The sequence below is a fragment of the Amia ocellicauda genome, chromosome 9, assembly GCF_036373705.1.
Source record: "Amia ocellicauda isolate fAmiCal2 chromosome 9, fAmiCal2.hap1, whole genome shotgun sequence".
Taxonomy (NCBI): Eukaryota; Metazoa; Chordata; class Actinopteri; order Amiiformes; family Amiidae; genus Amia; species Amia ocellicauda.
The window spans coordinates 5,258,713-5,276,832 of NC_089858.1; the positions used below are offsets into that span (position 1 = coordinate 5,258,713).

The 18,120-nt window shown below is 39.6% G+C and overlaps 1 protein-coding gene across 9 annotated transcripts in view; it reads right to left on the minus strand.

The window, feature by feature from the left end:
* The window catches only part of LOC136758451 (endophilin-B2), a 64,585-nt gene that overhangs the window by 18,339 nt on the left and 28,126 nt on the right, over positions 1-18,120 (minus strand). For all 9 annotated transcript variants that reach the window (XM_066712830.1, XM_066712829.1, XM_066712827.1 and 6 more), the window contains 3 exons: positions 15,420-15,548; positions 4,713-4,846; positions 4,040-4,132 (listed from right to left, as the gene is read on the minus strand). In XM_066712830.1, coding sequence (XP_066568927.1) covers positions 4,040-4,132; positions 4,713-4,846; positions 15,420-15,548 — 356 coding nt within the window. The remainder of the gene's footprint in view (positions 1-4,039; positions 4,133-4,712; positions 4,847-15,419; positions 15,549-18,120) is intronic.

The window sequence follows — 18,120 nt, forward strand, 5'->3', positions numbered from 1 at the left end:
TTTTTTTTTTTATTTTTTTTTAAGTAACTACAATGCACAGAGCAACATCTTATGTTTTGGTATATTTAAAAAAAAAAAAAAAAAAAACACACACATGACAATCATTCACGTCCCAGCAATCAGTATTGTGTAGTGTATTGTGTACCACCCCCCATGACTTAGACACTGAAGTACTTCCTGTAGTCTTGTATAAAGCTCTGGCAATTCAGGAGGGATTTAATCAACCACTCTTCATGGCAGACTTTCTCCAGCTCCCTCAGATGTCTTGGTACTTTGCTTTTGTAAGTTAAAATCACATGTCCTACAGTATCAGAGTTAGGTCTGAAGATTACAATGGCCGTTGGAAAACGTTGATTTCTTTGTAGACTTGGATGCATGCTTTGGATTGTTATCATGCTGGAATGTCCATCTTAGACCAAGACTTAGAAATGGGTGGGTTCAGCTTTTTGTGTTTTTGTTGTTGTTGTTGTTGTTTTTTTATATATCCACCACCTAGCTCGTGGAAGTCAAAGCAAATTGAACAAACAGCTGAATTACGATGAATAAGACTAATGGCCGTTTTGTGTATGCGACCTCCTGTAATACGTCATGGAAACGGGTGACCATTAGAAGCTTCTAGACAAGGTCCAGACAAAAGAATGCTGATATGTGAAGAAGTGTGACATTTGTTTTTGTTTAAAAACATGCCATTATTTGTAAAGCATACAATGGTACTCTGTACAGTGCTGTTAGTAGTACAATTTGAACATAAATTAAATTTTGTTTAATTATTTGTCGGGCATCGCAAACTTGCATTTCTCCTCAAATTAAATTTTGGGGAGTGTAAATGCTTCATAATCAATTGGCAGCAGTAGCTATATGGTGCCCCACACTACAATATTAACTTTATGAACAACGTAATGTAACGTACGGTTTGACCCAGCTGCAATGCAACTTTACAACCACCAATAGATCCACTAGAGTTAAAGCCATTATTGCTTTACTTTCAGACAGTTTCTTAAAAATAAATATATATAATAAGGAATTAAATCTGTGTGTTTAAGATGGCACTCGCCATGCATGGTTTTAAAGGTCAGGTTTAAAGAGAGATATAAATAAGAGATGATAGTTTTATTTCTTCCAATTAATTCATCCAAATGTATATGCAGTTGCTCATTACAATTCTGAAATTGGATTTGTTGTGTGTTAATCTGCAGAGACTACAGATAGAAAAGAGAAGAGAACAAAACTGTTCAAACTTGACCTTTAAAATTACAAATACAAAACAAAAAACTGAGATCTGGATACTACTAAATGAGAGTTGTTTTTTAAAATCTTGGCAAGTGATCCATGACTATGACTACTGAAAGGTATAGTGGAGCGATATTATGTCATGTAAGGCTGTGTCCTCAGATGATTTTGAGAACCATCTGGTCTGCCAATTATTTACAGGAAGCAGAATAAATTTGCTGCCAAACAGAAGTACGCAGAGTTAATAATCCTTTTAAAATGAGCAATACTGACCAGCCGATCATGACTAATGACGCTGTTCAGTTATCAAATTTCAGCTCCAATATACCAGTTCAATGGATGCATTGTTTTACTGCAAACGTATCTATTTCAATATGAATGATTCATATTTTCAAACACTCTTGTTTTATTTCAGCATCAAACAATATTTCAACTTGGGATTCACTGTCCCAAACAAGAAGATTCATCACAAAACTGTTCAATTCTGGGATGGGCGTTAAAATCTATGGCACAAGACTCGGGTGGGGAGGAGTTTGGAAGCTAGGTCTTTCAAAAGAAGGTGAAAATATGAACACAGCAACACAATGCACACAACAATACTCACTTCTCCCTCACACTGTGTGAATTACAACAGAAAAACATGTTAGTACACAATTAATATGGAGGCCTGGTTCAAGATGAAGATTAACAACACAATGGTGAAGGAAAGTAAAATTCTGAGGGCAGGATTTGTGAAAACTGGAAGCCTTGAAACTCACTGGTGTTTCACATTTCTGTGTAATTGTCGATTACACAGTCATTTCTCTAACTTTCAGTTCTACCATGTCCTATATTAATATTGTAAATTGCGCAAATAAATGTAATTTAGAAGTCGGTTGATGGAAGAAAATAATGTGTTTTGACAGAAATATTCTATTCTAAGCTCTTCCATTAAATGTTATTATAAACCTCTGTAGAAATTATTTTATATGCCCAACCTTTTAAAAACAAAAACATCTCCTGAAATCCTGCTAGATAATATGCATATTGGCATTAAATACAGGTATAGCCTAACCTCCAATTGCTCCTACATGTGAAATAACTAACATTTGCATATAAGCAGTGGTTAAAAATAAATAAATAAAAATTACCCAGCAGTTTTAAGAAAAATAAATGTAAGCAAAGACCATTTCACTGTTTACACACGGGCCATAAACCACACTGAAGAACTTTGCACAGCTGCAGTCTTCTACATATTACTTTATACAGTCCTTGACTTTATCCAAGTCAAAAATGAATGAAATCTTTACCCAAAGGAAGATTTAAAAAAAGACTAAGAAAAAAGACCAAAAAATATAAAAGTTCAATTTAAAAGAAGTTAGGCCTTTAAATTCCTCACATTTTGAAATTCTGGAAACTGTTAAAAGATTTTATCACCCAGAAAAATGTTCAGCATCTCAGCAGCCAGATGCTAGACCACCCGCGAATCTCAAATTATAAAGTTGTACCCTTTCGCGTTTTGATTTATAAATAGTAGGACCTGGATTCTAACAATAAAATAAACACTAAGTGTACAGATTTGGACTTTGCGGGTCGGTCAAAGCTTTTCTTCAGACTTGCCCTATCTGCAATGCTTTTGTTTGCAGGTTTAAGCAACCTTCACATGCTTTATTTGTGTCTGTGATAAAAGTAAACTGGGTGAGGGGTTTCTGGGGGCTGATTGAAGACTTGGGGTCTTGTACTCAGAGAAAGCAATTTCCAAACTGTTAATTTTTACTGGATTTCACAAGCTGGAATAGAATCAACAAATTTGAATTTAAAGTCTCCACTGTTCACAAGCTGGAAATCATGCAAACTATGCGAGTGGTTTGAGGCAAATATGACACCAGAAGCAAAACTGAAACGGTCCAAATACATGTCAGTATTTGTAACAAATGAGAGGGAAATAAAGTTGAGTAAATGTTTGCCTTTCTTCCATTTTAGTTTTAGATGAGGAACATACATTATAACACTAACCCTGAAACATTCTTAACCAGATTGTGGCGCCTCCTGCTGGTTGGGGGTAATTACAGCACAATATAGAGGTTCTGTTTTGATACCAAACTGAATTTCACCACAGGATTTCCAGCTCACATCATTTCAGTCTTGTGCACCTTATGAAATGACTGATTTTCTGTTGCTGCTTCTGTGTGAATTTATATTTGCAACCCTAACTAAAAGCCCTTGATAAAAGTGATTATCTAAAGATGAGGGAAAATACTGCAAGGAAATGTATGTGTGATGCATTAAGAAAATGCAGTGGTGAAACCCCCACTGGCTATAGTGTGGCAAAAAACAGAAAGTCAAAAGAACTGCTTGGGGGGGAACATGGTGAAGGGCATGATTTAAGAAACCAGCCAACACCTCTCATGGCACTGAACTAATATCCTCTCACTAGCATCTTTGCCAAATCTATTTTACCTCAGCTAGGCCCAGAAAATAATATTCCTATTAGAAACTGCAGAAGAGATCTCTGCAGGGTGTACTTATGGGATGATTTTCAAAGCTTCACGCTCCAGAGCAACAGTACATGTTCCACTAAAGACCTTCAAAGACAATTAAAGTACAGATTACTTTTCACTGAACGTTGCTTCCGTATTGATGAAAGAGGAACGAGGGTTTATAGCACTGCAGCAAAAAGTAGAAATATAAAAAGTTTTGAAAGTCATCATGGTAATTAGCTGTGCAATGTGCATGAAATGAGAAAGTAGGCAAATGTGGATATGAGGAGCTCCTGTAATAAGGACACAGACAGCGAGTGGGCGGGTGGGCGGCGGACGAGACAACTCACCGCTGCTTTGGCCTCGGCCGCCTTAGCTTTCTTTAAACGGGCTTTGCAAGCATCCAGGTCCAGCCTGCGGTTCTGAAGAAGACGCCTCTCCTTCTGCAGGGACGGGACAAAAAAATAGGGCAAAACCAGAGGATCATCTGGTTGTGTTGAGGATCAAGGAACAAACAACATGGCCTGCATCAAAAGCTGTGACAGAGGTTTCAACAGCTGTGGTTCTTTGTAAAATCAGAGAACACTGGGGGGGATGCAGATATGGAATACCCTCATATTAAATGCCATAACTGAAAACAAGAGCAGATTGGAGGTTTTCTGTTTTTAAAGGAAATATTTCCCTTCTCACTGTACCTTCTTTTGCCTGTCTCTAGTGTTCGACTTCTTTAATATAAAATATTATAGATCCAAGAAGTGAAAGCTGAATTTTGTAAATGAGGGATACAGATACATTTTTGGGTTACTAGTTGATTAAATCAAAACTCCCACCCAACTTTCTGATTTCAAGATCACTTTCTAAATATGATTGCAGTCCCCTTTGTTGTCTCCTGCACACTTTTTGTTCAATGAGTGGATGGCAACAGAAGGCTGCAACTGTCAGGTTTCCTTGTTGTAGGTTTTTCCAATGTGAGCGAAAAGAGTTAAGCAATGCGATTGCATTCCCCCCGCCCCCGACACTCACAGAGATAGTCCTCCAGTCGCCTTCCAGAAAGTTCCTGAGTGGGGTGAGGAAGTTGATGGCCGAGGTGTGCATGAACTCACGCTCTGCCCCCCCAAGACGCCGCTGGCTCTCCCCAACCTTTATCAGGGTGCTACCTGGAAAAGATTGAAGAACAAATGCCAAAACTGTCAGGAAACAGGAGATAGCGAAGACATATATATTGTGTGGTGATGGCAAAATATAGGCAGCCAAGTTTTTAATTGTTTAAGTTTTCGTAAGTCTGCTAATAAATGCATCAATAAATAAACAGAAAAAAGCAGGACTTTCAGAAGGCCAACCCTGAGGTACCCTTGAGTAAACGTTATAAAAATGGGTTAGAGAGGATAGTGCTCTTCATAGTCACCCCCTTATCTCCTCCAAGTGCTGATTCAAAAATTACAATAACTCTTGGGGACCAACAGTAAGCGATTTTAGTTCACTATGCCCAATAAGGCTTAATCCATATATATACAGTGAGGGAAAAAAGTATTTGATCCCCTGCTGATTTTGTAGGTTTGCCCACTGACAAAGAAATGATCATAATTTTAATGGTAGGTGTATTTTAACAGTGAGAGACAGAATAACAACAAAAACATCCAGAAAAACACATTTCAAAAAAGTTATAAATTGATTTGCATATTAATGAGGGAAATAAGTATTTGATCCCCTATCAATCAGCAAGATTTCTGGCTCCCAGGTGTCTTTTATACAGGTAACGAGCTGAGATTAGGAGCACTCTCTTAAAGGGACTGCTCCTAATCTCAGCTCGTTACCTGTATAAAAGATACCTGTCCACAGAAGCAATCAATCAATCAGATTCCAAACTCTCCACCATGGCCAAGACCAAAGAGCTGTCCAAGGATGTCAGGGACAAGATTGTAGACCTACACAAGGCTGGAATGGGCTACAAGACCATCGCCAAGCAGCTTGGTGAGAAGGTGACAACAGTTGGTGCGATTATTCGCAAATGGAAGAAACGCAAAATAACTGTCAGTCTCCCTCGGTCTGGGGCTCCATGCAAGATCTCACCTCGTGGAGTTTCAATGGTCATGAGAACGGTGAGGAATCAGCCCAGAACTACACGGGAGGATCTTGTTAATGATCTCAAGGCAGCTGGGACCATAGTCACCAAGAAAACAATTGGTAACACACTATGCCGTGAAGGACTGAAATCCTGCAGTGCCCGCAAGGTCCCCCTGCTCAAGAAAGCACATGTACAGGCCCGTCTGAAGTTTGCCACTGAACACCTGAATGATTCAGAGGAGAACTGGGTGAAAGTGTTGTGGTCAGATGAGACCAAAATCGAGCTCTTTGGCATCAACTCAACTCGCCGTGTTTGGAGGAGGAGGAATGACCCCAAGAACACCATCCCCACCGTCAAACATGGAGGTGGAAACATTAGACTTTGGGGGTGTTTTTCTGCTAAGGGGACAGGACAACTGCACCGCATCAAAGGGACGATGGACGGGGCCATGTACCATCAAATCTTGGGTGAGAACCTCCTTCCCTCAGCCAGGGCATTGAAAATGGGTCGTGGATGGGTATTCCAGCATGACAATGACCCAAAACACACAGCCAAGGCAACAAAGGAGTGGCTCAAGAAGAAGCACATTAAGGTCCTGGAGTGGCCTAGCCAGTCTCCAGACCTTAATCCCATAGAAAATCTGTGGAGGGAGCTGAAGGTTCGAGTTGCCAAACGTCAGCCTCGAAACCTTAATGACTTGGAGAGGATCTGCAAAGAGGAGTGGGACAAAATCCCTCCTGAGATGTGTGCAAACCTGGTGGCCAACTACAAGAAACGTCTGACCTCTGTGATTGCCAACAAGGGTTTTGCCACCAAGTACTAAGTGAAAGGGGTCAAATACTTATTTCCCTCATTAACATGCAAATCAATTTATACCTTTTTTGAAATGCGTTTTTCTGGATTTCTTTGTTGTTATTCTGTCTCTCACTGTTAAAATACACCTACCATTAAAATTATAGACTGATCATTTCTTTGTCAGTGGGCAAACGTACAAAATCAGCAGGGGATCAAATACTTTTTTCCCCTCACTGTATATATATATATATATATTTGTGTGGTTAAAGACCCAGACAGTGTGTGGCCTCAGGGGTTTGGACTAGTGAACCACTGTTTCAGCCCCTCTTCACTGTTCTCCAACTCATAAATCCACGGTCACACACTCCAAGTTTCCATCACAGCAATGATGTAATTAGCAGGCCTTGTGTTCAATCTGCATATAAAAAAAGATGTGCTTCAATGCAAAGCAGACATTTTAGGGTAGTTTTCAAACTGCTTTGGATGCATGATAGCATAGTCTCTGCTATAGTGTTTCTGATTTGACATACATCCTGGTGTGCAGGTCAGGTCAGGTTTTATGTATCCAACACAACATGTTATATGAAAGAAGGAAAAGAGAGGTCCGGCCATAAAATCTTCATGAGGTTTTGTTCCATGGGAGTCAGCTTATGGGTCCCACTGTTATTATAAGACAGACATTTTTCTTCTTCTCTTTTCTCGCCTTCAGTAAAATGGTTCCCTGCAGGCTGTCAAGCAGAGTGTGCAGTCTGCCGCAATCAATAATTCACAAGTTGCAGCAAAACCAAGTATCTCAAAGTGAGATGGTGATGTAACATCGATCCCCAGGGGAACATCTTTCTATCAGTTATTTAACAGAGTGAGAAATAGCTTTGTAATTGAAAATAGGGGTCTCGTCTCTGCATCACTTGTCTCAAAAAACTGTACAGAACAACATTTACAAAAAGACGACTATGCCAACATAGGAGAGAGATCTTTGTGGACCGAAAAACTTTATATCACTCATGGTATTTCACCCACATCAATCAGGCACACACATTTATAAGCAAAAATCCTTGAGAACTTTGCAGACGCGCAAAGCAGGGAGGTTTTCAATGAGTGGCAGGAGACACAGTGGACTAATTCCCCAAAGGCAGGGCCGCCCCAATCCTCTAAAAGACCTAGAAGTCTCTGTCTGGGCTGCAGGATTATCCCTAAGGCCTGGGTAGCATGAGACTGGACCCCCGCTGGGCCACGACAGCACAACCGGCCAAGCCAGCAGTCAAGAGATTAGGACTAGCACTCGACTCGAGGATTAGCAATGGCATTGAGACACACAATAAAAGGCTTTCAGAACGCTTCAGGATGTGAACATGGAAAATAACCACTGCAGGCTATGGAGCACAATGTGGTTTCTTGATCCAAGGGTTAGTAATTGATAATCCTCCTTTAAGAATGTAGGGGTTAAGTGGAAAAGGTAAATCTACACAATACTTTTAGAATAATTTGACAATGTTTCAGTGTGATTTTGTAAACCAGAGCATATATGAGAATATAAGAAAATACTTACAAAATACTGTATAAACCCCTTTAAAAAGCCTTGGTTGCTTTATTTTCTCTATTACATTAATTTATACTTTGCCAGTATCAAAAATAAAGTGGAGTTAATTTGATTATAACTTGCTTTAGTTAAACTGGAGTGGCTACAGAGACACCTGTAGGATAACAAATGCTTTTCCCCATACTTCATACATTTAAACTTTCCATAATCAATTACAATTAATGCAACTGACTAAGAAGAAACTTGAAACTACTTTATAGGTTTTACAGTTCAAACAATAAAACAGACAGGAAGAAAAGTCTTGAGGGAGGGGGACTCCCTCAGTAGCAGTGTTACTCTAACATCTCATTATATTTTTCACATTAAAAACACTCATCCCGTTATGGTTGCCATGGAACTTCCTACTTTTAACCTCGTTCTTTGATAATTTTCAATACATCTAAAATGCAAACTCAATTGGGGGAGAAAAATCGATCTGCCAATTCCACAACCAATTCATGTCATCTGACTGACACTCGGACTTTGTTACTGCTGAAAAGTAGACATCCTGCACACAGGGTTGTTGCTCCTGCTCAATATAACCTGCATGTAATTCTTCCATTGCTCATGTCTGGAGGATTTATTTTTTTCTCTTGACCTAACTCTGGAAATCCCCAATTATTTTTTTCTACAGGCTCCAGCATGTGTTCTAATGATTTTTATTGATTACAAAATCGAAAAAAAGTTTAATAATTCATCAGATCTGAGCAATGAAAAGAACAATTATTTTAACACTATATTACGGCGCCCTGTTATTTGCTCTTTAAAGGCCACGGGGGGGAGAGCTAATGGACAGACATGCAGGAAGAGTAGCTCTCACTGACAGTAATGGATAAAATCACTAAGCACATCAACCCTGACCATTTCTGGGGTCATTTGGGCTTTCGCAATGATTAATGACTTTATATTGGCCAGATCACTAATGCTGTTCCTCGGTGAAGAGGCACCAACAGATTTGCTGACAAGACAAATGCTCTGAGAATTAACAAAACATACACAGCGATCAAACCCAATTGTAATGTATACATTTTCTATCTTTCACCGATATTAAGTCTTTCAGTGGGCTACCAAATTGCTTAACCAGTAAAAGCCTGCGTTGTGAGTGCAAATCTAGATGTTCGCGTACATCATAGCCAAGACAGAGACAGAATGCTGTTTGGGCCTTGACAGGCTTCACCTTGGGTCCGTTTCCTCGACTTCCACGCAACCCTGTCCCCTCTGGTGTATTGGGCACCTCTGAGCCGTCTCACTGAGAGGCGGTATCACTCATCCTATCCAAGATGCTAAAGCTCTGTTTGCGCTCTAGACTCGCCGTGTGAAATGAAGCAGATGGCCCAGTACAGGGCCCGAAGTGGTGAGCAAAGTTAATTAACAATCGCCGATTCCAAGCTTAGAGTGGTATGTAAAGAAAACACTTTTTTCAAAATTGAGGAGTCCAAGTACATAATGGAAAAAGCCATTCTGACTGCAAGTTCTGCTTCATTAACTTCCGCTGTTGTAAGAGCTATAGCATTACAGGTACAAGAGATGCAAAACTAACATGAAATTGAGATAAATACTAATATAATAATAAATGTGCTGTAAATCATGATAAGTTAACAATAATAATTATACATTTATTCACACTCACCATATTTATTGGAATTTAAATTTTCATCTTCCACAGTTCTCATTTAACAGATTCTCATTTTAGATTCTCCCTCAACTGAACCCACAACCCTCCACTCAGGAGTCCAGAGCCCCTGACCGTGACTCCACACTGCTGCTAGCACAAGTGGGAGAATACTCTAACAATATGCCTGGTGGGTGACGTTGTAAAGGACAACTGTATGCACGGTTTAAACATTGTAATGTGACTGTATCAACTTTAAATCAGTGGAGTGCAGAGTGGAGTGGAGTCATTTTTAGCCTCAACAACTATGAAATAATAGACATTTCGCACTGAGATGAAGGAGTCTCGAGGTTCTCATTAAAAATAGCATTCTGATCACAAAACTCCTCTACCTCAATTAGGGAGCATCTTCATTGAGATTAGTGCCAGCATGGAGGTGGTTGTAAGAAGGGCAGTGATTTCTACCACTTACACAGCTGTACAGAAAAGCACTTTCAATTATAAAGTTTAAATGCTCTTCAGTGCCTTAAACAGCTGTATTCTCACTAACAGTTTCTTGTGGAAAGAAGATTTAAAAAAGAGAAAGATGCCCTGCAGAATAACAGTCTTCCATGTGGTTTAGAAGAGGATCGAGACTTAATAAATTAGTATTAGGCCAATCTTTAAATCCTAAAATTACCAAAACGAGGTTCATTTGTTTATTATTTTTTTATGCTCTTGGGTTTCAGACATACACTGCTTTAAGTCTATTGATTTAATAAAATAAGGCAAACTGTTAAGTCTCTCATCAACTTCTTTAATAAAATATCGACTAGCAGCAGCTCTCTAAACAACTCCTCACAGGCTGACGATTAGCGATGTACCGACACAGGGAAATTGCTTTGTAACAAAAAGGTCTTAAATTAACAGGTTCAATAAGCCAAAGTAACAAAGCTCGGAACAAAAACCCGACGACATGGTTGGTCCCGAGGGAAATTCTGGTCTAAAATGCCCTTGAAAGAAGGAAAAAACAAACATTTTGTTTATCACATAAAGTCTAATAGAGAGAGGCACAATTCCAGCTGCCTGGCCCATAGTCCCTTAAGTCTCTTTACTATTGATAGCTTAAAATAAGGTTACAATCTACATGGTTGTAATAGGATTAATAACAACTATAAAAACTTTATTAACAACTTTTCCTATACACTGGATATGTCTGGCTTCTTTGGAAGATGTAGTTGAAAATACATCCATCACAGTTTGTTTGTAATGTACTAAGAAGCAATTCATAGTTAATGGTCTTAAACTAAAAAAATGCTTTGCACAGTATAGCACAATACATTTAGTTTCACTTTTTCTTCACTGCTTGTTGTGTATGACAACAGAACCTGTCTATACAGTGACGTGTCTATACTGGGTTATCTATTTGCAGTGCCCGTCTCCTAGTAGACAGGCCTCTATAAAGCGAGTGGGGTACCTGAACTGTACTAATGTCTGGATGGTGTTTTATTTCTGAAGAGACTCTATGGAGAGAGAGATCAAAGGCGCGGTCACTTTGGAAACAGCTGTAGGAGAGAGCTCCACCGAGACACAAAACACAAAGGACTAATTTATTCCCATCTCTCTCAAAAGGACCATCGAGGATTTGATATGTTCCTGTTAAAATCCTCCTTAATCTCTCTCCCCAGAAAGCAATACAGCAAGCAAACAGAACAAAATCTTAATAATTACATGGAGTCGGTCTTCCCTGTAATTTTACAATAGACTCACTAATTTTCTTCCTTTCTGTGCATCTGCTAATCTAAATGTATATGTATTTAATGAAAACCAAAACATTCAACTGCAGCCCATAACATAAATCTGTCCTCTTCCGAGTCAATTTAACAAAGTATTTGCTAATTAAAGAATATAAATTTTGTTTTTGATTTGTCTGCAAACATCATAAACTAATGATTTGGATGGACTTCTAAAACCTGCTGCTGCTAATGACGGACAAGACCAAGTGGCTTCCTCTCAATTGTAAATGTAAAATTATTATATTTATGAATGGTCTAAAAAAAAACTTCACTTTAGGTGTATACAATTGACTGGGTGGCAGAATACATGTGATCTTCATGTGGTTAATGGACACTGCACAATTACACAAACTTTAAATCAAACACATGCAGCCGCTGTCAGTGCAGCTCTACTGGAGGTCAGTAATTGATGATAATGCACTGTGGGCTATAATCATCTTTTGTGTAGCCAGGAGTGTCACAATGGTGGCCAAACAGGCTTTTATGCTTGTTTGTTGAGTTGCTCACCATTGTGGACAATGTTGGCAGTGGCAGCATTAGTAAAGCTTGCAACCACTGATGTCACCAGATTAGACAATAGTGGATTGCAGGCTGTTAATAAAATAAACAAATAGAAGGTGTATTTTAAACACCCCTCTTTGTGTTCATGATTTACAAAAATAATGCAAAACTACAATCTTTCAGTCTCTACATTCTGCCTGTAATGTCATGTCACCATAGACCGAAGCCTAAGACAGCTGAACTGGGAGACGCACACAATCCTGTGAGGCCCACGGGCCTCAACAAAGGAGCCAAAGTACACACAAACATGAAACATCCTTAATTGAGAAATAAATCATAAAACGCGTCTCTTATCAGCCCTTTCCCTTGTTAAACTAGTTGTTCTTACAAGAGGCCTACTGGGAGTTGGAGTGTGTGGGTTAAGCAATGAGCTTGTTTGACATAAAAACAGCCTGCCTGCCTTCTGCCAAAAAGTCTATGCTGGTATTGAGAAACATAGCTAATGTTTCTAGATTGGGATACATAACTGCTTCTAGATGGTAGCATCAACTGACTATGCAGTCCCAGATCATCAACTATCGATTTTGTGTCAAACTGGTCCAAATTGATTTAGACAAACACTTTTTTGCTATAGTGATGATGTGAACATGCCCACTGTTGTTTAAACTCAAAAGCAAAACAAAAACTAATTCTGAATGTAGCCAATATAGCATTATTTGATCTACCCCTAGTACCTTCCAGAGATCAGAGATCTCCATATTCTAGCAGAGAACTGAAAGAATAAAAACAAACCAGATCCATATATAGTAAGGGGACCCGTTTCGATTTGCATTACGATTTTCATAGGTGGCTCTTGCAGGAAAGTCCAGGAAACTATACTAGGTTCATGAGCATTTATGAAGACATTTAGTAAAAAGTTCCCCTTTCGGCTGTCCAGAGAGCTCTGCATTGTGCTTCTTCTACATTTAAACAGCATCTGTGACTGTCTCAAGCAGCTTTCTGACAGATCTTTACAATAATATTCCCTTCTCTGTAGGGAAAGACCAACAGATTTTCAAATTCTAGTCACAAGCCTTCTTATCTGCAAAGCCACTCACATCCAAATCGGTTGCAAGAGCACACAAACCTGACTAGCGTACCGAGTTGTCATTATAGAAGACGTTATGATACGTATGCCAGGCTGCAGTAATTAACCCTTCTCGTTTAGAAGTGTCTATTTCCATTTTCCATTCCAGAGTTTAGGAAGAAAGCTTTTACTATAAAGCACCTTACGAGAGGAATAACTTGATCAATAACAACTATAGAAAAAGTCCTCAATTTATATATTAGGACAAGACTTGATTGCTGTGACATTTATGTATACCATGCTGCACCCCCACAGGATACCCTTGGACAGGATATCTGTATCCTAGAGAATCACATTTTATGTATGCAGGGATCACAAAGCCACATTGTTTAGTTTCGAGATCCAAGACACATACTGCTGTTACCATACTTGCGGTTACCTGAAACCACAGCCTGCAGGGAGGATACGGGGAGGGAGAGAGACTCTGAGCAAACAAACAATAGGGGAACTTCCAGGATCAGTCCACTCTCTTCAAAGATTATAACTGAATAACTTCATCCATAACCATAAGTATAAAAAAGCCTGACTGCTGCAATTTTCTTACAGCTATATAAAAAAGTCTGAATTTGTTAGCCCAAAAATAACTTCAAAATGGAATCTGTATATAAACAAGAAACATTAGCTTCCCATGTGAATAATTTATACCGAGAGTTTCTGTGGGCTCACCATCCCAAGCGTTAATAACTTGTGATGTGGTGTTAAAGGAGCCAGGAACTGCATCAAAATCAGAAGCCCCCCCCACTTCATTTTTTCATCATCTAAAAATAAAAACGTCAGTTCTACTGAACAAGGCCAGAGATCAAAGTAAAACAAAGCGCTACTGATCCTCTGGGGGTGGCCTGTGGGTGCAGGAGAGGAGAGTACAGTGATTTAATGGGGGAGGGTGGGGAGGCTGCCACGGTTACAAACTGAAAAATTATGGGTAAGGCCTCTAAAACCCCTATGAACAAGAAAAGCTCTCCCTGCTTTAAGATCACTGCAGCACTCCAACATTATGAGGCAGTAATAAAACTGAATGCTATGCTGATGGACACTTCACTGTGCATTCGAAATACCAAAATTTAAGAGGCAACTGGATATCTGTTTTGGATGAGAAATAATTCGGAAATATTAGACTGCAAATGCCTTAAGTGCACCCTGGGCTTTACTAGTCACTTGTTTTCCCATCTGAGCGCAGACCGTGCAATTGCATTTATATTTGGCATCCATTTGGCATTATTGATTAAACTGACATCTGCCTCATTTCCGACGGCGCCAAAGTCAATTAAATAAGTAAAGGTCATTGCAAGCTATTATTTTGGAGTGAAAAAGCAACTTCGTTTCTAAGTTTTGAAATGTATCATTGGTGATGAAAATTCCAGATAAACAGCACTAATTCAGGGAAAAATGATAATAAAAATTCCCTCCACTAGAGAAAGACCATTTGTTTCCTTACTCAAGCACCATCTGTGCTGCAGTTCACCTTAACGCTAATTTTATTTGCATGATAAAGGAAATAATTTTAGCATGTGCTCAGTTTATTTTATATTTTTAAATCTTACTCTATTAGGTTTTCTTTACTTTATATAGATGTTTATCTATATCACCTCATCTATTTTGTGGCATATAGTTTAATAAAAAACAGCAAAGAAGCTAAATACACCATCAGTTGAAAGAGTGGACTAACCTCCTCTCTCCTTGCATCTTCTATACCAGGTGATCTTTATGTGCATCAGCTAGAAAGCACTTATTACTTTGTACAACATTGCACCAGAAAAGTACTGTTTAGCGAGCTGTTATTTTGAAGTCATTTGTCCAAAACACTGTATAACAATACAGTTAGATCAAATTTATCAAATTGATTTGAAGGAAACGGAAAGGTCATAAACCCACTGGGAGCCCAGATGGCATCTAACACAAGCAACAGGGCAAGAGAGAAAAGGTGCACAAAAGGAGAGAACTAAGTTTGAGCAGAAACATTGACCGGCTGTTGCAAACACGAGTGGGAGAGAGTGTCATGCTTTGAGGCAGGCTACTGCAGCACTTTAAGTCATCATGTTCATTCAGAGAGCTTGAACAGATCTGATCCTAACTTGCTCATTTGAACAGGAGCCAGGACTGTCCAGACTAAGAAAGCCTCAAAGCACCCCCCACAAAAAAAAACAAAAAACATTTCAAACTTTTTTTCTTACAGAACTAGCTTAATTAAAGTAGTAAATCAGGACAATGTCAAGTCTGAAGAAAGATTTAAAAACTTAGGATTTGAGTGTGGGTTTCTGCAAGTGTTTCAGCACTCACCATACGGGCTGCCAGGTCCAAAGTCGTTGGCGGCCTCCAGCATATACTGGCCCAGGAGCTCACCATTCGTGGTCCGTGAGGGGAGCTTCCTGTCCAGCTTCTCAAACAGGAACTCCTCAATCCGAGCACCTGGACAGAGGAAGGAAACACAGGGGGTTTTGGAGGAAAGCACCTGAGGCCACCTAAGGTTGATACAGCAAACTATTGCACCATTTCCAGTGCAGGAGCACAACTATCATGGGGGTCTGTTCACAACGGACATTTCACTCCAGTGACATTTACACAGATTTGCCTGAAAACAAAAAGGAGATGAACGAAATCTATCTGTTAATAACACTTCTCAGAATTTACAGCAGGACTTCCAAAGCATTTCACGCCCTTTCAGTAGCTGAGCTGGATTCACCCAGGATGTCAGAGTTAGTGTATGTAACGAAGTGGTGTTGACTACATCAAAAAGATGAAGGGGGGGTAAACTTTACACTGGTGTTAAATCCGTGTGAACAGATTCTACTTCATTTTTCCACAGAATGCATAGAGAAATACAAGAAACAGAGACGACACAAACATGCATGTCAAAGACATCCACATATAATACACGAGCTCCCTGTTATGAAGTGGCTGCAGTTAAAAATCGCTGTGCGTGGGTGTAATCACTGTCAACAGACAGGCCTGCAGAATGATCCGGTATCTCAATTCTGATAATTGTCATTCAACACCTGTGGCCAGCATACACTGGTTTAAAAAACAGATGTAGTTCTAATTCTAAATGAGGTCAAGCCAGTATGTGTTACAGTTAAACCTCAGTTTCAAAGAAGCTATTACTTTGTCTGCATAAAGCTCATTCATTGTGAACATCAGCCTATATCTGCTTTTAAGTTACTGTAATCATGGATGTGTGATATACTGCTGCAAAAAATATTGTTGATCCATCTCTGGATCTATCTTTTGAAATGTAGTTAACAATAGTGATAGTCTGGAACTATGACAGATCTCCATTCCAAATCTCAATGGTGGATTCACCAGCAATGTCCGGTCACTTTACTGTTGGTGCATAACTCAAAAAATACTATTTAGTGATTTTAGTGCTATTTAGTGACTAGTTTTAATCTAGTCCGCACAGCAACAAAGCAATGGAAAGAATTTCTAAGTTCTCTTGGGTTCATTACCATGCTCCTATCTCCCTGAAATGACTGTGGAGATGTAAGGGAGAGAATGTGGCATAGGAAAACGCTTCAGTTGTCATTTCACATTTGAGCAACTGAAAAAACGATTTATAAATGGTGTTTTTCTAGCCATTAAGGCCACTTTCCTGTAAGAGGAGTGAAAATGCTTAGGATTTCATCTCCTTGCTGTAACTGCGTCAGAGCAGGAGCTCCTGCAGACTGAAGCGCTCACTGCAGATTAATATGCACCCTGTGTCTTATTGTGAAGGAGCAAGGTGTAGGGGGGGGAGGCACACAGCCTATCTATCTCAAAGCTAGCTGGTACAGAAGCCGGCGATGGTTGCAATAACTGTGGCAGCCGGACTTCGGCTCCTCTGCAGTCCCAGGACTCCAATCACACCCAGACAACACAGCCCATCTCTGCCAACCTCATGTGAGAGACCAACACGTATGTCAAGTGAGCTTTAAGAATAAGAAAGGCTTCTTTTAATACCAAAAGCCCCCCATTTAACCCTCTCCCCTACAGAGGTGAGAGAACTACCGATTGGTAAAACCACTCGGTTCGCTCAGTTATCAGGGAGCAAAATATGTTACCCATTTTTTTATACCCATGTATATAAACAAACATTGACATCCATATTTACAAACGAATAATTGCATATGATGTTGGTGTATATATACACACTATAAGACTATAGTATAGAGTATATAATACATATAGATCATATTTCTCAGTGTCATTCAAGTCAGAGGAGGTTGCACAATATACAGATGCTGGTATGTGAATAAATTTGAATAATTTACTGTCGTCTGAAAGTTTTGGAAACGGTTGAGGTCTCCCTGTGCAGCGTTGTTAGGATTCAAATTTGACTTATTTCTTTGAGACAATACAAACAACTTTGTATCTTTTTGTTCATCAAGGGTACGGATACTTTTGGAGGCTACTGTATATACATATATACATATTCACATGCTATGCAATTACTGGTTTGAAACAATGATACAAAAAATAAATTAAACATGTCAAAGTTTGCTTCTTGCGAGAAACTGAAGTACACTGGACAAAGACACATACAACAAGTGCTGGATGATTACAGACGCTTTTGTGCCGTCACCTGCTCAATAGCCAGCTCTCTCAGAACTGAGCACTGTCCAGTTCTGGAGCCCCCAGATGGGATTATGGACAGACTCTGCTACCTACAGGACAGGTGTTAGCTGGTCCCTGGCCTTTCTGCTTCCCTCTACCTTCCTCCCTCCCCACCCACATCCTGAAGTTCACAGGAACTGTCCCAGTGGACTGAGAGCAGTCACTCTGTCCCAGTGCAATCTGATTTTTCTTTTTTCACAGGGGGTGAAAGCCCACTTCATGGTGTGAAAGTAAACTGTACTAAGCGTTCTTAGCAAGCTTTGCAGCGACTTTTTCCTATTTCACCCTTTGGTGACGGGTCCATTGTGAAATAATTCTATAATTACAGCTACCTAGAAGCACATGTAAGAGACTAGTGCCCTCTCTCTCCCTGGCTTGAATGAAAAACTCC